Raw genomic sequence first — 23,347 nt, 5'->3', positions numbered from 1 at the left:
TCAGTCTTTTGACTTGCTGTGGCTGGTCCCATGAGAATATCCCGACGATTTCTTCTCAGAACAACACCCTCATCTGTCTGAATGGTGTATGATCTTGGTTGAACTTCACTCAGGACAGTTCCCTTCTGAGTCCATATGTTTGTTTTGTCTTTGAACCTTGCTTGGTCACCAGTGTGGAGTTCAGGTAGGTTTTGTGTTCCTCTGTCATAGTAGTACTTTTGCTTTTCTTTCTGTTGTTCTTTGAACTTCCTCACTTTCTCCCCCTCTTTTGTTTTCAGGAGGCTCTCCGGGATGGGTAGGTTTGACCTTAGCAGACGTCCCATAAGGAATTGGGCTGGTGACATACCACACTCGAGCGGCGTTGTGCGGTATACAAGCATGCTCTGGTAAAAGTCAGTTCCACTGTCTTTTGCCTTGTACATCAGTCTTTTCACTGTCTGGACCGATTTTTCCACTAGTCCATTGGACTGTGGAAAGTGAGGACTTGACGTTGTGTGGACAAAGTCCCACTCTTTGGCAAAGTGTCGGAAACTTGCATTGTAAAACTGGGGTCCGTTGTCTGTGAAGACCTCGCTTGCCACGCCATGGCTGGAGAATATGGCTTTCATACATGTTATCACAGCATCTGCAGTGGTGGTGTATAGTCTACAAACCTCTGGATACAGGGAGTAATAGTCTGTGACTACAAGATAGTCCTTCCCTTGACATACGAATAGGTCAGCGCCTACCTTCTGGTAAGGTCTGTCTGGCGCTGGGTGTGGATTTAGTGGTTCTACCGGATTGCTTGCTCGATATTTCAGGCATATTGTGCAGTTTGACACCTCATTTGTCACATCTTGGTTGACTCGTGGCCAGTACATCACCTCTCAGGCTCTTTTCTTACACTTTTCGATTCCCAGATGTCCTCCATGGATCCTTTTTAGCATCTCTTTTCTCAGACTCTTTGGGATAACTATTTTACTTCCTTTGTAGATGATGTCTTCGACCACTGATAGTTCCGCCCTGCAGTTCCAGTACTCTGCCATGTCAGGTGAGCAGTCTTGCTTCATGTTGGGCCATCCATCCAAGATGCTTTTCCTCAGTCGTCTCATTGTTTCATCTTTGTTTGTCTCATTCTTTATGAGCTCCATTTTTGCATCTGCTATGGGCAGTGCACTTGTGATCATGTCCACGTAGGCGTTCACTTTTTCATCCATTTTGGTGTTTGCGGGCTCTCTTGGGTCTACAGCTCTGGACAACGTGTCTGCTGTATAAATCAGCTTACCCGGTGTGTACGCAACATTCAGTGTATAGCGTTGCAGCCTGATCATCATTCTTTGTATTCTAACTGGACAGCTATTTAGTGGCTTTTGGAACATTGCAATCAAGGGCTTATGGTCAGTCTCTACACTGATTGCTTGTCCTGACAAACTGGTGAAATCTTTCACAGGCGTATGTGATGCTGAGCAGCTCCTTTTCTATTTGAGCATATCACGTCTCCGCGTCCGTCATTGAGCACGATGCATATGCAATATGTTGCCAGTAGTCATATTGTTGCAGAAGAACGGCACTGAGCCCACTCTGTGATGCATCTGATGATATCTTGATGGGTCTCACTGGGTCATAAAACCTCAGAACTGGTTCCTCTGTGAGCAGTTTCTTTAGATCGCTCCATGACTTCTCATGCTCATGATTCCATTCCCATTCTATGTTCTTTTCAGTTAGTCGTCTCAGTGGCGCCATCTTTTCTGAGAGGTTGGATATGAATTTACCCATGTAGTTGATCATTCCATTAAACCTCTGCATGTCCTTTTTGCATTGTGGCTTTGGCATATTCTCAATGGCGGACACCTTTCTGGGATCTGGTCTGATGCCCTCACTGCTAAGGATATCTCCCACGAATGTCAGTTCTGTCACCCCGAGCTGGCATTTCTCTCTATTCAGCTTCAGGTTTGTTTTCCTTGTTGCTTCCAGCACTTTTTTCAGTCTCTCGTCATGCTCAGTTCTCGTGGTTCCCCATACTATGATGTCATCCATTGAGGTATCAACTCCCTTCAGATGCTCATAGATCATATGGATAGTTTTGAGATACACTTCAGGAGCTGAGGCAATGCCAAATGGTAACCTTAGGAATCTGTATCTGCCAAATGGACTGTTGAACGTGCACAGTCTTGAACTTGCCTCGTCCAGTTTCATCTGCCAAAATCCTGATGATGCATCTAACTTGCTGAAATACTTTGCATTTGCAAACTGACATGATTTCCTCACATGTAGGAAGCTTGAAGTGCTCTCTCTTTATTGCTCTGTTTAGATCTCTTGGATCCAGGCAAATTCTGAGCTTTCCATTCTTTTTGTCCACAACGACGAGGGAACTCACCCACTCAGTTGGCTCATCTATCTTCTGAATCACGTTCAGGCTTTCCATCCTGTCCAACTCTGCCTTCAGTTGCTTTTGAAGAGCAAACGGAACTTTTCTGCATGGATGTATGACCATTGGCATACTTTTATCTACTCTGATCGTGTGTTCTCCTGGAAGGCAGCCTAGACCCTGAAATAGGTCGTTGTACTCTTTCATGAGTTCATCATAGACTGTCTCTCCTTCGCTTTCCACAACGAGGACTCTCTTTACCAGGTTCAGTCTCTCACAGGCTATTAAACCTAGTATGGCCTGCACATCCTTTGGCACCACGATTAATGGTAGCGTGTGCTCTCTGTCCTTGTGTGTCACTTTGACAATGCATCTTCCTTTCACTGGTATATCAGTACCTGAGTATCCTGTCACTTTCACTTTTATTCCATGTATCTTTGGTCTGGGTCTAATTTTCTTAAAATCAGTCTCTGATATCACATTAACTTGTGCTCCAGTATCCAATTTAAATGGAATGTGTATGTCATTCACTTTTAGTGTCAACATCCAGTCTCTTTTTTTCTTTTTTGTTTTCAGACACAACATCCACATAGAACTCCTCTATCTCGCTTTCATCTACTGCATGGACCTTGCTTTGTTGCGCTTGGTTCTTACAGCAACGGGCATAATGGTCGTTTTTGTTGCAACTATTGCATGTTTTACTATATGCTGGACACTTTTTTGGTGGATGCTGTGTACCGCATCGACTACATGACTTTCGATTGCCCCTTTCATTTTTGTTCGCTGGCCACGCCTCTTTTCATATTGGCGCTCTTTTTGTTAAACGGTTTGTGTCCGTTCTCTCACTGCATCCACGTTGCAGCTACTGTCACTGAACAGCTCCTTTGCCTGCGACTTCACAGTCTCTGTAGCCCTACACAGTGCTATGGCTTTTCCCAGGTCTAGATTTTGCTTTCTTAGCAGTCTTTCCCTTAGACCATTATCTGGAATACCACACACCAGTCTGTCTTTTATCAGCGAGTCTGTCAGTCCTCCAAATTCACACGTTTTGCTTCAGTTTCTCAGTTCAATCACATACTGATCAATAGTCTCTCCCGTTTTCTGTACACGTGAAAAATCTGTGCCTCTCAAACGTCACGTTAAGGTATACAGTAGGCCTCAAACTGTTCCATTATTTTATCCAGCTTCATATTGTCTCCATCAGCAGCGAATGTGAAGTTATTATACACCTCCAGCGCTTCATCACCCACGACATGTAAGAACACTGACGCTTTCATTTTATCACTTTTCTCGTCAGCTCCGATTGCCGCTAAATACAACTCCAAACGTTGTTTGAACCTCCTCCAATTTTCAGCCACATTACCGGTCAACTGAAGCTTCGCCGGTGGGTGTAATCCTACCATTTTTCACTTTGTTAGCTATTCTCCAAAGGTAAGTAACGATGTTCTCTTTTGGCTTGCTAATATGTGGAGAGCTGATTTCGCTGGGTAGCTTACTTGCCACTATCTCGTCGAGTTGCTAACTTCAGATTTTTCCTCTTCATCTCTTTCAATCACTTCTAACACCATGTTTTGATTTCTATGTGGGTTCAATGACGACACATTGATGAAAGAGAATGTCTTTTAATCTAAAGTTTGTTCAACTATGTTAACAGCATTACAGGAGACACCATCTTAGAGGTCCATCTAAAACGAAACTAAAACTAAACTGCTTGTCTCACATGCCCTCTGCTGGTAAGGCATAAATAATCAAACAGGCAAATATGCTGGTAAGGCATCATAATCAAACAGGCAAATACCATCACTATTTGCTGATATCATTACAGAGGAGTGCAATAAAGGTTCACTAGATTGATTCATGGGATGAGAGGGTTGTCCTCTGAGGAGAGATTGAGTAGATTGGGCTTATACCCTCTGGAGTTTAGAAGAATGAGAGGTGATCTCATTGAAACATACAAGATTCTGAGAGGGCTCGACAGGGTAGATGGAGAGACTGGTTCCCCTGGCTGCAGAGTCTAGAACTAGGGGTCATAAGTCTCAGGATAAGGGGTCAGTCATAGACTCATAGAGTCATAGAGTAATACAGCACAGATAGAGGCCCTTCGGCCCATCGTGTCCATGCCGGCCATCAAGCCCTGTCTAATCTAATCCCATATTCCAGCATTTGGCCCGTAGCCTTGTATGCTATGGCATTTCAAATGCTCATCCAAATGCTTCTTAAATGTTGTGAGGGTTTCTGCCTCCACAACCCTTTCAGGCAGTGAGTTCCAGACTCCAACCACCCTCTGGGTGAAAAAGTTCTTTCTCAAATCCCCTCTAAACCTCCCTCCCTTTACCTTGAATCTATGCCCCCTAGTTATTGACCCCTCTACTAAGGGGAAAAGCTCCTCAGCATCCATCCTATCTATGCCCCTCACAATTTTGTACACCTCAATCATGTCCCCCCTCAGCCTCCTCTGCTCCAAGGAAAACAAACCCAATCTGCCCAGTCTCTCTTCATAGCTGAAGCGCTCCAGCCCTGGTAACATCCTGGTGAACCTCCTCTGCACCCTCTCTAACGCGATCACATCTTTCCTGTAGTGTGGCGACCAGAACTGCACACAGTATTCCAGCTGTGGCCTAACCAGTGTTTTATACAGCTCCATCATAACCTCCTTGCTCTTATATTCTATGCCTCGGCTAATGAAGGCAAGTATCCCATATGCCTTTTTTACCACCTTATCCACCTGTTCCGCCGCCTTCAGGGATCTGTGTACCTGCACACCCAGATCCCTCTGACCCTCCGTCTTGCCTAGGGTCTTACCATTCATTGTGTATTCCCTTGCCTTGTTAGACCCCCCAAAGTGCATCACCTCGCACTTTTCCGGGTTAAATTCCATTTGCCACTGTTCCGCCCATCTGACCAACCCATCTATATCGTTCTGCAGACTGAGGCTACCCTCCTCGCTATTTACCACCCTACCAATTTTAGTATCATCCGCGAATTTACTGATCATACCCTTTACATTCATATCCAAGTCATTAATGTAGACCACAAACAGCAAGGGACCCAGCACCGATCCCTGTGGTACCCCACTGGCCACAGGTTTCCAGTCACAAAAACAACCTTCGACCATCACCCTCTGCCTTCTGCCACTAAGCCAGTTTTGTATCCAATGTGCCAAGGCACCCTGGATTCCATGGGCTCTTACCTTCTTGACCAGTCTCCTGTGCGGGACTTTATCGAAGGCCTTACTGAAATCCATGTATACCACATCCACTGCGTTACCCTCATCCACACACCTAGTCACCCCCTCAAAAAATTCAATCAAATTAGTCAGACATGATCTTCCCTTGACAAAGCCATGTTGACTATCCCTGATTAATCCTTGCCTCTCCAAGTGGAGACAAATTTTGTCCCTCAGGATTTTTTCCAGTAATTTTCCTACCACTGATGTTAGGCTCACTGGCCTGTAGTTCCCCGGTTTTTCCCTACTACCCTTCTTGAATAATGGTACTACATTAGCGGTTCTCCAGTCCTCTGGCACATCCCCTGTGGCCAGAGAGGTCCTGAATATATGTGTTAGAGCCCCCGCAATCTCCTCCTTTGCCTCACACAGCAGCCTGGGGTACATTTCATCGGGGCCTGGGGATTTATCCATTTTTAGGCCAGCTAAAACCGCCAATACCTCCTCCCTCTCGATGTTAATATGTTCGAGCATATCACAGTCCCCCCGCCCTATTTCTATGTCTACATCGTCCTTCTCCATAGTGAAAACAGATGCAAAAAATTCATTTAGAACCCCTCCTACATCTTCCGGCTCCACACACAGATTGCCACTTTTGTCCCTAATGGGCCCTATTTTTTCCCTAGTTATCCTTTTACCCTTAATATACTTATAAAACATCTTCGGATTTTCCTTTATTTTGCTCGCCAGTGTTATTTCATGGCCCCTCCTTGATCTCCTAATTTCTTTTTTAAGTATCCCCCTGCACTTTTTGTACTCCTCTAGGGCTTCCTCCGTCTTTAGCCTTTTGTATCTACCAAAAGCCCTCCTTTTTTTCCTAATCCATTCCCGTATATCCCCTGACATCCACGGTTCCCTGTGGTTTTTGGAACCACTCTTGACCTTTATGGGAACATGTTGCCCTTGTATGATCTCAATCTCCCTTCTGAAAGCCTCCCATTGCTCCGATGCGGATTTTCCTACAAGTAGCTGATCCCAGTCCATTTTGGCCAGATCCTGCCTTATCCTATTAAAATCGGCCTTCCCCCAATTTAGAACCTTTATTTCCGGCCCATCCCTGTCCTTTTCCATGACCACCTTAAATCTTACCATATTATGGTCACTATCACCAAAGTGCTCACCTACTAGCACTTTTTCCACTTGGCCGGCCACATTCCCTAGAATTAGGTCCAGTACCGCCCCCTCTCTTGTAGGACTTTCTACATGCTGGCTCAAAAAGCTCTCCTGGATGCACTTTAAGAATTCTACACCCTCTGAGCCTTTCACACTTTGACTATCCCAGTTAATATTGGGGAAGTTGATTCATTTAGGACTGAGCCGAGGAGAAATTTCTTCATTGAGGGTTGTAAATCTTTGGCATTCTCTACCCCAGAGGGTTGTGGATGCGCTGCTGCTGAGTATATTCAAGGCTGAGAGTGATAGATTTTTGGACTCTAAGGGAATCAAGGGTTATGGGGATTGGATTGGAAAGTGGAGTTGAGGTCACAGATCAGCCATGAGCTTATTGAATGGCGGAGCAGACTCGAGGGCCATATGCCCTGCTCCTATTTATTATGTTCCAACATGTAACCGATTGGCAAGCAATGCTGTATCAATCTTGCATATAACACGTTTTGCAAACCACTTTAGTGTATTGGTCACTTCTGCCTTATGTTTCAGCAGTAGGCCTGAATGTTGTAACAAGTTATTGGCTGATTCAGCAATCACTGTATACCCTTCAGAGAGAGTCGGATTTGAATTTTGTTTCAATCAGTGGGTCAACTCATGAGATTCACTTCTGAAACAAAAAAATTGACCATTATATTACATTTGAGCCTCATTATTCTTTCTCCTTGGAAAAGTGTTAACTTTATAAAATGATTTTGTCCTACCTTGTACTTCAGACTTGAGTAGCCTTTTTTGGATGACAAAGAATGCTGGAAAATTATAGTTTGAAAAAGAATTATATTGCAAATACTCACATGCCTTTATTCTAAATTCATAATTTACTGTATATTCCCCCCTCCCACACAAAGGGAAAATAGAAAAAAAAGCAATTATTGCACATATTACAAAATAGGGTACATATGTTAACAGTTCCATTAAAAGTTGAATTTTATTATACAAAATACATGTGTAAATGGCATTTTATTCCTTCTATAGAGGAAGAGGGAGCATTTTCTGGTTATATAAAAGCAGTAACCTCTCGCCTTAATTCACTTCTGGAACCTCTCACTAGATTGAAAAATGCATAAACAGTTCAACTCATGTCATGGGTAATATTTATATTATGGAATACTGAACAGACCAGTAGAGTTTTATTCCAATCTTGCACTAGAGTTTTACACTAAAGGATCTGAAGGGATTCGATTCTGAAGATGTGGAGCTGGATGGCAGATGTTCCAAAAAGTGTATATTTTTTAAAAATGTATATATTGTGATGCACTGCTACTACCCAATCCCATTACCCAAACTGATTTATGAATATATAAAATACCTGATCACAAAAGGAATTGTAATGTATTGACATTTAATCCTTTTGTACTATAGTCAGTGCAATTTTTCCCCCCAAAACTGTGGTAGGTTGTGGACTCTGCTGCGGTCTATATATAAGTGTATTTTGCACATTCAGACACAGTAAAAATCTCAGATACTAACACTTTTTCAAAACTATCAAATATCAGTTATATATGAATAAGTGACTTGTGAAAACCAGCATTTTCATTCCAGTAAAAACACTGGTACTGAGGTGATGTAATTACATATTTCATTTGTTTAACACATTTAAAAAAAATCATGAGTCAGTAGTCTGATAATAACTGATCACTTGTGAAAAATTCTCATGTGCTCTACACACTTTCCACATGCCGAGTTAATCAGTATTACACAGCCAATGATCAAGACATTGAACAGTTTAAATGGAAAAATGGATCGAGTTGTGGAATATCTCAAAAACAGTCCTGTGTAATAAAAACTGCATTTGACTTATGCAGCCAAACTATAAATGAACAGTATTACAGAAAGTAACTCCCAAAACACTTGTAAAATACACCAGAATCCAATACAATAGTAAAAATGACTTATTTAGCTACCAAACAATAGGGGCAGATTAATTCCAGATATGGTGTTAATCGGGTTCCTATAAAACAGTTTCATGAGACTGTCAAATTTCAATATTTTGCTTAAGCTGTATTTATTAATTTCATGAATGGATAAGCTCTCCCATATTCACACACATTTGACCAATGTACACACCAGCTGAAGTTGTTTGGATTAAGCACTCTTTGCAGCAACTAATGTGAATAATGTACTAGCAATTTTCTAATGCCAGCTATCGTAAGTAGTCTTCAGCCAGGTTTGACTATTAGATCACTCATCTAGCTAGGACCAACTTTGAGACATCAACACCCAGGACATTTTCACTGTATCCATGAAGTACCAAGTGGGCATCATAAGAGGGCTGTGTAGTAATTTGGAACAAAGACTTCCATTCCACCCCCCACCCCCCAACTTTGCCCCCTTGCATTTGAAAATGATTTACTACTAACATATTCTATTCTAGTTTATTTTAATAAGTGAACATTTCCAAACTGGTTTATCTAACTTCTGCTTCCATCCATTGACATGTTGAACGTTCAACTGTCACAATAAGATTTCAGTTATTACTGTACACATGGGATGGGGGGTTACTAGTTACTTGGTATCATTGAATGTTCTAGTTATTTATATTATTAAGCTATTGTTATTAGCCTCTTCACATGGAATTATTATGGTATATACATTTGAGAGCGATCAAATGGAAGACTCCTTTTCAAACAATGTGAACTAGTTATTGATTTTCCATTTTGTGATCTTCTATGGCTGTTGCTGGTATTGACCTTCTGTTGCTGTGTTAAAGTCTTCAAGCAGCCCTTTAAGATATTCAAAGGTTGGCCGATCTTCAGCTTTACTTTTCCAACAATCCTTCATGACATCATACAGCTCTTGTGGGCATTCTTCAGGACGTGGCATACGATAACCACGCCCAATAGCATTTACAACTTCTGTGTTAGACATGCCTAAGTAAGAGAAAATATTTTTTCTTAGATAATCTCATTCTAAAAAACTGCAATAAAAATAATTAAAATCACCATTATTCTCTGGCATGTTCCAAGTGATTATCATCCCACAAACAAAAACAGCATCTATGTCAATCAAATTAGCAATCTCACTCAGTGGTCACAGGCTAGCTGTTGTGATGAATGGTTAAAATGTCACTCATACAATGGGACTGTTCTTGAGGTTGGGGCACATTGTTCGGACAAAGTGGAGGGAACTTTATTTTCCATGTATAACAGATCAGCAGTTAGATCCAGGCTCCGATAGCTCAAAAACAAAAAAATGTATGATATTGGCTGCATTTGTGCAGAGATAACACCTTGCTCAAGTGCTTTTTAAAAAAAACGACACCATACAAGTAAATACATAAATGGTGTTACACATGTTCACTCCATTTTATTTAGCCATAGACATAAACTACCTGAATTTGGATTTTCTTTTAAAATCTTTGGGCTTGATTTTAACTCCTCTTGTCTGGCACAAACCAGGCAGGGGGCAGTAAAAGGGAGCGGGGGACTTTCTCACTCATTTCCTGCACCAATCTGTATGACTGCAATTTTAAATTGCAGGTGGCAAGGACGCCCACCCCAAGCCAGTGGGGTCCTCTTTAAATAGCAAATTGGGCTCCGATGGCATCAGCAAGGCTTGATTTGTCATTTTAACCCAAGGGGAGCAGTGGTACCTTCTTACCCACCCCAGGCAAACCTGCCAGGAACAGCAGCAAGGACCAGAAGAGGCCCAGCAAGCTAAGTTTTAAAATTCTCCAGGCTTCACAAGGAAATCTTGGGTTTCCCCTGTCCCAGGCTTCCTCCCCCAACTGGGATTCCCCTTCTGGAGCGCTTGCCTTATGAAGGGGGCCGTACCTCTAGGTCCCTTGCGGCGGTCTCCTACCGCCTGATTTTAATGGCCTGGCAGCCGCTTCCCACTGATATGCTAGCCATTTTGGTGGCGAAGTCACCAAGTGGCATACTAATGAGGCCCGGTTGTTAAAATCAGTTGAGCCTGCCTGCTGCTGCTCCCAGGCAGGTATACCACTTGCTTTGCCGCATTTCTACCCGGGAGTTAAAAATCAAGGCCCATATGCCAAATTCAGACTTAATTTAGTTCTCGGTATCACAACCAAAACTGTAGCAACTTTAACAATATCCAGACTGAAGTCTTCGCATATTAGTAGTGGGCTAGAGATTGAGGAACACAATTAATGTGACAGAAGGCCTTGCAAGGGAATCACAGGACGTTATCATGTAATGCACTAAATGAGGAAGTAAATGGAAAAAGAAACAAAGTTTATACTATAAACTAAGAGAAAAACACCATAAAAAAGTATTTTACAAAAAGTGTGATTTTACTAAACAAACTAGTCAAAAGCAGTAACAATGTAAACATAACCTAAATATGTAGCAAGAATAAGGTGGTTAATAATATAATAAATAAAATGGAAGAGTATTGTGATGTAGACAACAGGTGTGGATTATAGGTTAATATGGAAAGGCATTTAATATTGATTACAATAGGAGTTGGATAACTTGAAAATAATGTACTTTTGATGTATTTATACAAGTTGTAATGTTAGTGTAGCAATTTAGTTGGTGTCAGCGAAGAACTGAATGGCTGAAATTTACTGAGAGGGATTCTGCCAATATAAACATTGGTTAGAATGTAAAAATCACTGCATGAGCACCAAGTTCCACAAAACCTTACTTACAAGAGCATAGCCCATCAAAAATCATATAAAAAAGGGATTGGTACAAATAAGTGATTGAATTGTGACCACTTGATTATGTCAAATTAGATTTCTTCTAAATACAGTATTGGATCTTTGATGTCCCATCGCTGCTCAGTACTGGAAAGCAGTGCAAAAGCACAATACATAGGTGGGTGACAAAGCCCATTTGACCAGTTGCCCATAATTTTGATTGTCTGCAACCAGAAACTATCCTCCCTGCTGTGATTGCATACTCTGAAAATACAGGCTCTCAAATACTTCTGATGCCCATTTTTTCTTGTGCGCCATATTTTACATTTGGACCTTTAAGAAATGGAATATCTGCAAAACCACTGTCAAAGGATTGTTTCCAGGAAGTTGAGAAAAGGTGGATTTAACTAAGATTCCTCTGAATTTTACCTGTTACATAAATCATAGCAGTAATACCAGGAACAGAAGGCATAAAAGTGATCAGTAGTAATTGTAATATGGATAAATCATACTGCAGGAAGTTTCAGGGCAACTAATATAAATTCATAAATAAAAACAGAAAATGCTGGAGAAACTCAGCAGGTCAGGCAGCATCAGAACTGACGAAAGGTCATCGACCTGAAACGTTAAATCTGTTTCTCTCTTCACAGATGCTGCCTGACCTGCTGAATTTCTCCAGCATTTTCTGTTTTTATTTCAGAGTTCCAGCATCTGCAGTATTTTCTTTATAATATAAATTCATAGTTCACTAAAAGTCAACCTTTCTGATATATGGGGTGAATTCTATTTTAAAAGCTACGTGCACATTTGTAAATAGCACTTCTGAAACTTGCTTTAATTAATTGTCACGGCCTCAAAAATGTTACTACTGTAGTACAGTGCTTCAGCCAAGGGAATTAGATCCTAAAATAATAAAATATACCCTTGGAATTAGACAGTGGGATAGAAAAGACCAACAGAACACAGGAAAAAAAGAACACAAAAAAATTAAGATTGGAGGTAGACAGATAAATATGTTGATGTTACAGTACTTTCAAGTTGGAATGTAAGCCTGCCCATTTTAGTAGGTCAGTAGGATTTTGCTGTCCAATTAAAAGTCTTAATGAAATGAAGGAACTAACCCACAACCTTATGGCATTTCTCAACTCCAGACTTTACCGTTATTTCCCCTTTTTAAACTTAACTACAACTGATTAAGAAAGAAACTAACTAAAATGATGTCGTCTAAGCAATTTTCCTTTTGGACACCAGATTTTGAAAAAAATTGCTGTCCTGCTTCTGATAAAGTCCCACATTCTAAGAATTAAAAAGCAACACTTTGCAAATACTTGGGACAGAGTCAAAGAAACCAACAGCCTACATTGTAACAACTTGTGGGTTCATTCAGACCATGTGTCTGAGATCAAGAACTTTTTCCAACTTAATGTTGACAGGAACAAAGTCCTGCCCTGTGCCTTACTTCAGCCACGTGTTCACCACCTCCAGATTTCACTACCTCAGTACTCTCCTTGTTGACCTCCCAAGCTTCACCTTACATAAACTGCAACTCACCAAACCTCCGGCATCCTTTCACAAAGTCCCACTCTTCCATCACCCCTATCCTCACTGACCTCCATTGGAACACCGTCCTCCAGTACATCAAATTTAAAATCTAGGTCCTCATCTACAAGTGCTCCTGTGCCTTTCCCCTCGTTCTGTAACTCTTTCCGACTTTGGCCTCCTTTCCATAATCTGCTGTCTACCTTTCGTGGCAGAGCATTTAGCCACCTTGTTCAAATTCTGGAACATTCTTCCTAAACCCCTGCAGCTTGCTACCCCTCTCCTTCAAAGGCTTCCTCAAAACCTACTTTTTTGACCATGCTTTTGGTCACCTCTTACCACTATGTAGGTTCCATCTTCATCTCTATGAAGTGCTTTGGGATTTGTTTTATGACATTAAAGATGCTATTTAATTGCAAATTGCTGTTATAGGTTAACGTGCAACAACACATTTTGTTATGGTAAAATGGAATTAAAGCCAATAAAAGCATTCAAAGCTTTTAATTTCATAATATTAAAGAAAAAAAATCAACCTATGTGACATTGCCACCCTTGAAAAAAATTAGCATTCAGGTAAATTTGTTCTGTCCTCTATTCCTATGTAGAAATGCTTATAACAATGTTTCATCCTACTGGAGAGTGACACATTTCAACAACACAAAAAATAGATTGAAAGTCTGGGAGATATATTCTTTCAAAGTAATGGCCCAGAAATTCGGGTCCCAATGCACGAGTACGCACAGGGTACTCGCGCATAGGCCCAACGAAAGTGGCGGTTTCGTGCATGCACTGCGCATGCACGGGAAACCGGCACTTCCATTCCCCTGAAAGAAGGGGTTGAGAGGTGGAACGCGTGCGCCGGGGAGGCAACGCGTGCGCATCGAACTTACATTTTTTTTCCAGGTTTCTCCGGGAGGGTAAGTCTCCAGCAGTTACACTTTTAAAAAGCAGGCACAAGGCCTGCTTTTAACAAGGTAAGTGGTGAATTAAGTAAAATTAAAACATTTTTTCCCCACAGGTTTATTATTTTTAAATACTTTAAAGAAAGGTAAGTTTATTTTTAGCCCCGTTAGAAAATGTAATTAATTTTTTCAAAAATGTAAATTAGTTTAAAATAGTTATTTCAAGTAATTTATAGTTTATTTTAAAAATGTGATTAAAAAAAAAATTATTTGAGGTTTTAGTGATGTTTTGGGGCTTATAGGCCTAGAAATTCAGTGGGCTGCGCCACCCATTAGCGCCTTAAGAGGGCGCCAAGTGGGTCGGAAGCCACTGGCCATGCCTCCCGCTAAATTTAGCGGGATGCTAGCCGTTAACGCTGCGCCGCTACCGATGAAGTCATCGGTGTGCGCAGCGCCCCGGTCACGATATTTAGTTGCGCCCCCTGCTTTAACGCCGGACGCTATTTGCGAACGGTTCAGGGGGCTTACCTGCGGCGGTAGAGGCGCTAATTAAAGGAGGTGCGGGGCGGCCATTTTTTTTGCTGGCTGACTGCCAGCACCTCGCCACGCTGCCGTCCCCGGCCTCCTGAGCACCCCCCCACCCCGCGGAGTGCCAACTGTGTTCCAAGAGCCCGGCACTTCTCCTCGGTGCCAGGCTCTTTTGCCAGCACTCGCGATCCTCGATCGTGCTGCACAAGGCCCCTCCCCTTTAAGAAGGGGAGGAAGGCCTGCAGTACCGCAGCACGCCGTGCCGCAGTGTGTGGCGCTGCGGCACGTTGCGCAGCGATCTTCAGCTGCAGCGCCCCAAGAGGGATGCGGCGCGCCTCCAGTAGCGCCGCGCTTCCCTCTGGGGCGCGCAAAGTGAATTTCCGGCGGGCGGCCGCGACTACTTCCGGGGCGCTACTTTTGGCGCCCTGGCAAGGCTGGCACCCCTGGCGAGGCTGGCGCCCCAAACGGGGCGCTACTGAATTTCTAGGCCATAGTATTTATAGGTTTGACAGCTCTTCCCGTCAAAATTATGAATGAAGCATTCCCTGCTACCATTGGCTCTCCATGGCCCACGTGATCCCAGGGGACGCATCGAACTAACCGCGCCCCTGGGATATGCAAGCACTGCGCGCCGGCAGTTTGAGGAGGCCCAGGATCGGAATCCCATGCGGGTCCACAGCTCAACGGCCGGCGCACTAGGTAAGTGTAGGTCGGGGGCTTGCACCCGCGGGAAGCCCCCGACCCGAATTTCTGGGCCAATATATTTTATAGAAGGACATATTGGCCCGGAATGCCGTCGTAAGCCTTCTGAAAGGCCCCGCAAGTTCCGGGTTTCCACATGTGCTGCGTATGCATGAAAACCCGGAACTTGCGGTCTGTCGAGGTATACTTTGACAGATCTACTCGTTTTCAGTGTGGATATTTAAAGCAGCCTTGCACACACCTTATTTGAAGTTTGCTGTAGGAGTGTTCAAGGTGATTTCCAGAGTTCTAAATTGCTGAACAACATTAATAATTCTGTGGGTCATGGAAACACAAAGGCAGAGGGCAGGGCCAAGATTCCCAGATGCCTCCCTGGAAGTGCTGGTCCAAGGAATAAGAGCACGCAGGAGGGTCCCTCTTCCCTGCAGATGGCAGAACAAGACCAGCCAAAGACACTAAGAGGCCACGGCAAGACATCACAGAGGAGGTCAGCAGCAGGGATGTGGTGAGGAGGACATGGATCCAGTACCACAAGAGATTCAATGATCTCAGGAAAGGTGAGTGCAATGCCACTCTCACCTACATCCTGAGGTGTCTGTCACCCCAACCTCATCACTCTGCCTTCCCAAGCCTACTCCCGCACATCATTCCTCACACCAGCCTACCTTGCAGGTCCACCCATCCCTCTACTCACATCCACCCATCCCTCTACTCCCATCGCCATCTGACTAGCCACCACTGACACTCACCCTCATCCTAATGCAATCATAGCAAGTAACACCACAGAAGGAGGCCATTTGGCAATGTCACCCCACTCCCTCAGTCACACTCTACAGATGTAGTCCATCCATTCCTTACACTCATTCCATCACTTTCACTCAAACTTCTCTTCTTTCCCTCCTTGCGGGAGAAGAGAGCCCACAACAACAGGGAGAGGCAGAGAACCAGAGGTGGCCCTCCAGTCTTTCCAAATTTGACTCCAGCAGAAGAGGAGGCCCTAGGGATCTCTGAACTTGCAGAGCTGCTGGCGGTGGGAGACAGAGAGAAGGGGGCCTCCCAGCAACCTGGTGACAGAATCACATCTCAAAGTCACATGGCATACAACAGTCACTCATATGGTGACTGATGTCAGCAGCCAGTGAAATGTCATCATGTGCATAATGGTAACATTATCCATTCTTATTATAACGCTTCAAATTCATCTCTTTACTCTCTCACAGGTCCATCCAGAGGAGGAGATGACTCCTTAGAGGAAGCTCCATTCTCTGAGGGTGCACCGCCAGCAGACCCAAGCGCACCCAGCACCAGCGCAGATATGCACACCTCAGTGGGTCCTGTGGGATATAGAGTAGTGTTGTCACCAGGTGTCTCACACTTCACAACTGAGCAAGAGCAGATGGTGTTGACAGAGACAGCAGTGGAGACTCCTCGCCGGAGGGTGCAGGATGCTTCAAGCTCTGCTGAGCTGCATGCAGATGCTGAACCTCGGGGGCCATCCAGAAAGAGGATGATCTTGGAGGGGCAGCAACAATTACATGAGGTTCTGGCAGCTTTTGCACCCACGATGTGTGAAAATGTAGAGAGAATGGAGGAGTCCATCTCCAACATGAGCACCACCATCTCGCAGGCGATGGCGACGATGTTCTATGGAAAGGATGGCCACCTGCATGGAGCAGCAAATGAGACAGTCCAACGAGAAGATGCTTGCTGTGGACAACAGATGGCAGACTCTCATTGATCTCATCTCGAGGAGGATTAATCTAGACTTCAGTGTTCATTGCCACACTGATATGCAGCAAGGTGCTTTCCAGCTTCTTGCTAGCAGGGAAGTGTGGGTGACCCATGAGAGGGATGATGGTGAGGGGAGACATGGAAATGGGGGCTCTTCTCAAAGTGCTCACACTTTCCCCCATTACCTCCCCCTCAGTCAAAGCCTCACGTTGCCTCGGATCCTGATGGCTAAGTCTGCCCCTACACAGTCGCAGGAGGAGCAGTCTTTGGCAGGGCCCTCACAGGCTCCTAAACCCAGAGGATATCCGCCAAAAGTGTTTAAGTAGTTGCAGCAGAGAAGTGAGCAGCCTGCCTCTACCTCTGCTGAAGCCACAGGGGTTGCACCTCATAGAAGCACTCGGAAAGGAAAAAAGACACAATCCTAGCTGCACAATGGTATGCACGTGGATGTATGAAAAAATGTTAATGTTAAGTTTCAGTTATATTTATGACACACAATTATTTCTTTGCACAACTTTCCTGTCTTGTCTATTTTTTGCCTGCTACCTGGGTAGTGGCTTTGTCACTTGGAGTGAATGGTAAGACATGACTTAACCTCGAGCAATGGGGGTTTGGGTGGCAGGAATGGTTTGGTCATTGTAGGTCTGCTTTGTGGTGTAGATTGGGCCGGGGTGGGGGGGGGGGGGGGGCGGCGGTTGGTGGTGGGTGTGGGGAGTTAGTACAGCATCTGGCAGCCATATGGGTGCACTGGTGCAAGTTTAGTAAATCTGGCCATTATGAGGCCATCCCGGGCCGCGATGTGCTCTGCTGCTGGTGCCAGCTCCACATTAAGTTCCTCCTCCTCCTCTTCGTGTTCCACCTGTTCTTCCTCCTCCGCCAGAGGCTGTGCACTCTGCGTCTTGCTCCTCCTGCAGCTCCAATCCTTGCTGCTGCGCTATGCTGTGTAGCGCACAGCAAATGAAGATGATTCTGGAGACCCTGGCTGGTGTGTACTGAAAGGCTCCTCTAGATCTGTCAAGGCATCTGAAGCGCATCTTCATCATGCCGATTGCTTGCTCTACGACACATCTAGTGGACATGTGACTGTCAATATAATGTTCCTCGGCCTCATTACTTGGCCTCCTCAAGGGCGTCATCAGCCATGTCTTCGGTGGATAGCCCTCGCCTCCAAGCAGCCTGCTGATAAGTCTGTTTGGAGGGACAAATAACTAAGGGAGGGTGGACTGGCGCAGCACGAAAGATTCATGATAAGCCCCTGGGAATCTGGCGCACACATGCATGATCTTTATATGGTTGCAGATGAGCTGCACATTGAGGAAGTGAAAGCCCTTGCGGTGCACAAATGTTCCTAGGAGATGTGAGGGTGCCTTGGTGGCCACATGTGTGCAGACTATGACACCCTGCACCTGTGGGAAGCCAGCCAGAGCTGCAAAACTCAGTGCTCAGTAACACTAGCATCATCAGTGGCAAAGTTCACATAATTGGTGATGCATCTGTGGGCGGCCGACTGCAAGATCCTACAAATGTCTGATGCAAATCCCTGGAGGAGCCTGAGGTGAAGGCGTTGAGGGTAGTGGTGACTTTGACAGCCACTGGTAAGACATGTCCACCCATTCCTCTGGGCTGCAGGTCCTGTTCCAGCAACCTACAAATGTCTGCGACGACCTGGCGTGATAGCCGGAGCCTCCTGAAGCACTGCTGTTTGATCATGTCTAGGAAGCTCATCCTCTGCCTGTATACCCTGTGTTTGGGGGTATTGCCTCCGGCGCACTGCAGCCCTTTGGTGCCCCCCGCTCTCTGTGGAGCATCAGGCCATTGAGAAGGCTGCTGTTGTGGTTGGTGTCATTGGTGCTAGGGCTAATCTTGGTCTGATTCTGATGTCCAAGGTGAGACAACATAAAAGTGGCACACATGTTGATCTAATAGATGGCAGGTAAAGTGGAGATCAGTGGCACAATGTTCTGATTGTGACTAGCAATGTGGTGAGAGTGGCTTCTGAGGTTGTGGAAATCACCTGCAAACTCCTGCCAGCTAAATCTCTGCACAAAATGGAGTCAGCAAGAGCCTTTCCATTAGGAAAGGAAGCAGGTGTAATGTGGGAGTATTTGTGTGTTTTTCCCAGCTGTTACTTAATGGACTTGCACAATGGCCATTGAGCTTCTGCCTCCCCTTCACAGGCAAGGTTCCCGAGGTGCGTGAATCCCGGGCTCAAGAAGTTAAAGCCAAAACCTGAGGTTAAAAAGGCAGTTAACAGTCTCTCAACAAGCAGTTAATGACCTCAATGAGGTTGCCCACCTCTCCCGAGTGGGTCCTTGGCACGTCTCAAAACGCGCCCGAGTTAAATGCGGAAGTCGGCGGGATCCCAACCCGCTGTCAATTGCCGCAAATTTAACTGCCGACCTGGCCCCCAAACCTACACGCTTGGCACTGGGAAAATTCCGGCCTTAAAATTAGTTTATGCAAAATTGGCCCAGATTAAAATGCTTAAAATTATTTTCCAAAAAATTAAATTTTTATTGTATTTGCTGTATTGAAGGAACTTTTAATTAAATTTGAAAATGGGAACATTTATTTTAATTGCCATTGTCTAAATTGTTTAATTATTTCGGGATTCCGTTAGGGTTTATGGGAATTCCATTCGGAAATGGAATCCTCCTTTCTCATCGGAGGACCTGGCCCACGTGATCCCAGGGACATTTCCAAACTGCCTGCGTCCCTGGGATCCATGGACTTTACGCAGGCGTATGCCTGGAGGCCCAGGACCCGAACTCTCCATAGCTGTGGAGCCAGGAGGGAAGTTCGGAAATATTTCGTGGTTCTGAGGCGTATTCTGGAGGTATGCCTCCAACCGCAAATTCAGGGCCATTAAGCACAGGAAAATTTTGATTAAATTTTTAATATATACATACTCAAATTAACTTTTTTTTTTACTATCGTGGAGACTGTCAAAAATCAGGCTTCAGGCATTGGTAGGGCACTGCACTGAAATCACCAATGGGGAGCATCCCAGAGAGGCTCCATAGTAAGGAGTGGAAATGCTACTTTGGACCTGTTCTGGAGCCATGTGACTATGAGAAACCATGCTATTGACTGGGAAATTCTGCATTCATAGCCTGTAGAAACGGCAAGAGTGATCCCAATCACAGCTTCCACAATGCTGGCAGATGGTGATGTTAGAATGGCTCAGCAGAGTGTGTGACCTGTGCTGAGGATCTCTATGCTGGTAAGGATTTTTTACACATTTTTAAAGAAAAAAGCTAATTAAAACTCCTCAGAAGCAAACAATTTCTTCTATAAAGTGACAGAGAAGTACTTACATTTAAACAACACAAACCTTATAATATGCATCTATGTTCCTGCTCAGTGTCAGCTGTGGCTCAGTGGGCAGCACTCTCTAGGTGGGAGGGGCTAGGAGTGAGCAGGTGTTATTGATTGCTGCAAGGAGTTGGAGTGAGTTTGTAAAAAGTTGGTGGTGGTTGTGTGTTTTTTTTCCAGGTTTTAGGGCCTTTTTGGCCCATAAACAACAACCAGATGGTTGCTGAGGGGTACAGAGTGCCAGGCCCCTCAGAGGACAGTGTTCCCAAGATGAATTTAATTAGGGGAGAAACTGTGGTTGGAAGGGAAAGAAAAAGGCCCAAAGATTTGGGCTGGGACCCCAGGAGGTTTGGAAAAGAAAACATGGTGGTGGTTCAGTGCGAGGATAAGGAGATACGAGCTTGGGATATTATCCAAGCGGTACATGAGGACTGCGGCGAGGGAAGCTGCTTTGCCTGCCGACCAAAGCCGAATGTTGGGTTCGAAGTGACGGTCAGTGGCCGAGAGTAGGTGGAAAGACTTTTACTCAGTTTGAAAGTTGGCGATAAGTTCTTGGAGGTATCTCTGCTATATTCAGAAGAGGTGGTGGTCTCATTCTTAAACTTGCCAGTTTATTATTGAGGACGGTGTGCTAATCAAAAAGTTGGAGTCGTGGGACGTTAAAATTTGCTCAGCAATAAAGAGGAGGTACTATCCAGGAACACGGGTAGCAGATGGAACCCGTTACGTAAAGGTGCGGTTCCCAGAGGAGGTGAAGTCATTACCGTACAGCATGAAATTCGAGACAATGGAAGGAGTGCAGTACTTCAGAGTACTGCATGTTAAACAAGTGAAGGTTTGTTATTATTGCCTTGGACACGACCATCTTGTAAGAAACTGTCCAGACTTGTACTGTTATAATTGCGGCGAGCCTGGACACGTCACTCGGAGCTGCAAGGTGGAGAGCTGTGGGGTGTGTCACAAAGGCCCCAACCGCTGTGAGTGTGAGGCAGAAGGAAGCTCTGAGTGATGAGATGGGAGAAGGAGCAGGAGGTGTGTGAGTGGAATGGCCGGAGGAGTGGAGCAATCGGAGGACACAGCTGGTAAATTGAAGGAGAAAAGAGCACAGGAAGAGGCAGAAAATTGCAGAGCAGAGAACAGGATGGAGATGGTGGAAAACACACCAAGTACAGTGGAAAAGAACAAAGACAGCAGAGGGCAGCAAGGGTTGAGTGCAGACTCGAGCCTTAATACGGTTCAGCTCTCCCTAAAGAATCTGATGTCCGCGGGGGGGGGGGTGGAGGAGGTGGGAACGGGGTGCGTGGTAAATGTAAGTACTCCAAAGAAAGATTTGGAGTTGGACATCTCGGTGAGCAGGAGGGAGCAAGACAGGAGAGGGTGCAAGAGGCAGGAGCCTTAAAGGGGCAGCAGGACGGGAGCGGCGAGACAAAGATGCCAGAAGGGAGCAATATAGGTGCGCCATTTTCCCAGAGAGAGAAGGATCAGGGAAGCAAGGGTCAAAGGTGGAGATGAGGTTGAAGGGAGCGGCACTGTTGGAGAAACCGCGATAACAGGAAGACTCTCTATGGGAGATGATGTATCTGACGGGGAGCAGGATTATGTATTTGACGGGGAGCACAGAAGAGCTTGAGAGTGAGGAATTAGAGGGGGACAGAGACATGGAAGTCGGGGGTGGGGTGGCATCATGTGGAAAGGGAAAGGTTAGTGAGGGGCAGAAGGAGGGAGAAAGGGCAGCTCCTTGGCCCAAACTTAATGAAAGGAAGAGGCTGAAACAGCAGGGAAGGTTCAAACAGGTGGGGAAAAAGCAACAGCTGGCTGAAAAGTTGGGAAGGAGCACGAGAGGAGGGAAGGGCCAGAGATTAAATGATGGGGAGACTATCAGGCATACTTCCCTTCTTCGGAGCCATGATTACATTGGTCTCGATTAATGTGAACGGACTGAGGGGTGAGAAGAAATTGCAGCAGTTGTTGCAGGGTTTTAAAGGCACGGACTTGTTGTGTCTGCAAGAAACCTTTTGGGATGAGGATATCCTAGAAAGAGTTCAGAAGGTTTGGAAGGGAGAGGTGTTTGCAAGTTGTGCAAATAATAACCGTAGAGGGATAGCTGTTTTGTTGAGTCCGTCCATAAAATAGAACGTTGCCTTGGTGGACAAGGATACTGAGAGGAGATTTTTATGGCTAAGGGTAAAAATGGAGGAATTTAATTGCGATCTCTTTAATATCTATGCATTGAACGACCATTGCAAGCGTTGCGATTTTTTCGGGGGTTATTCCCTGAAGTGGCAGAGGTGGAAAATCCTTGTATAGTGGGGGATTATAATGTATTTTTATCTCGCATGGACATTTCAGCCTAGATGACCTTTAAGGATGATAACTCCAGAGGGATGATTGTAAAAATGATGACAAATTTAAATTTGAGAGACTTATGGAGGGACCGGAACCCCATAAAAAGGGAGTTCTCCAGAACAGGTTGGGTGGATGATGTTTTTAAACAGAGCTGAATAGATTTTGTGTTAATGCGGGAAGGGTTAAGTTCTGAGGTGATGGAGATTTATTATTAAAAAAGTATTTTTTTTAGTGACCACTCGGCTTTGGTTCTTAGAATTAGGAACAGCAGAGTTAAGATCGGTTCAGGGTTGTGGATTTTAAACAATCAATACCTGAAAGAAATTGCTTATAAAGAAGGGATCTTAAATATAATAAAGAATGCTCAGAAGGAACCTTTGTTCTTGAAAGAAAGAAGAGTTTGGTGGGACAATTTCAAATATGAGGTCAAAGTTTTTTTGGTACGTTATGGGAAAAAGAGAGCAGCAGCTAACCAGCGCCAAGAGAATATAAACAAAAGGTTTACGGATGTCTGTAAAGCAGTTGACAGAGGGGATAAGGGAGCTGAGACTAAGTTCCGGGTGCTAAAGGAAGAGTGGGAATTATTGCAAGCTGAAAAATGCAATGGGGCCATTCTCTGTGCAAAGGCTAGAGATGCATTGGAGGGCGAAAGATATTTTCTAGAGCAAAAGAAGCTGCGACAGAGATTATCATTAATTGGAGAGTTGAAGGTTGGGGAGAAGATCATTCATGAAAGTAGGGAGATTTTAGAGGCGGCTAGCAGCTTTTATCAAGAGTTATATACAAAAGTCGTCATTTCCAATTTGGCGATGGAGAAGGTTAGTGCTTTTATTGAAGAGGGTTTAAAGGAGGATGAGAGAAGCATGTGTGACAAAGAAGTAGGATTAGCGGAAATAAAAGTAGCAATAAGTGGAATGAAGGGGGGGAAAAGCCGAGGG

At 44.5% G+C, this 23,347-nt stretch overlaps 1 protein-coding gene across 2 annotated transcripts in view; it reads right to left on the bottom strand.

Moving 5' to 3' along the window:
* Positions 1-7,515: 7,515 nt before the first annotated feature.
* The window catches only part of lyn (LYN proto-oncogene, Src family tyrosine kinase), a 156,533-nt gene continuing 140,701 nt past the window's right edge, over positions 7,516-23,347 (bottom strand). For both annotated transcript variants that reach the window (XM_085992966.1, XM_085992965.1), the window contains exon 13: positions 7,516-9,610. In XM_085992966.1, the coding sequence (XP_085849092.1) occupies positions 9,408-9,610 (203 nt within the window). In that variant the 3' untranslated portion in view covers positions 7,516-9,407. The remainder of the gene's footprint in view (positions 9,611-23,347) is intronic.

The sequence above is a fragment of the Somniosus microcephalus genome, chromosome 7 (genome assembly GCF_052327205.1).
Source record: "Somniosus microcephalus isolate GS21.2 chromosome 7, FLI_Smic_1.0, whole genome shotgun sequence".
In the NCBI taxonomy this organism is placed as follows: Eukaryota; Metazoa; Chordata; class Chondrichthyes; order Squaliformes; family Somniosidae; genus Somniosus; species Somniosus microcephalus.
The sequence above is the reverse complement of the archived record's forward strand: the minus strand, read 5'-3'. Positions and strand labels throughout refer to the sequence as shown.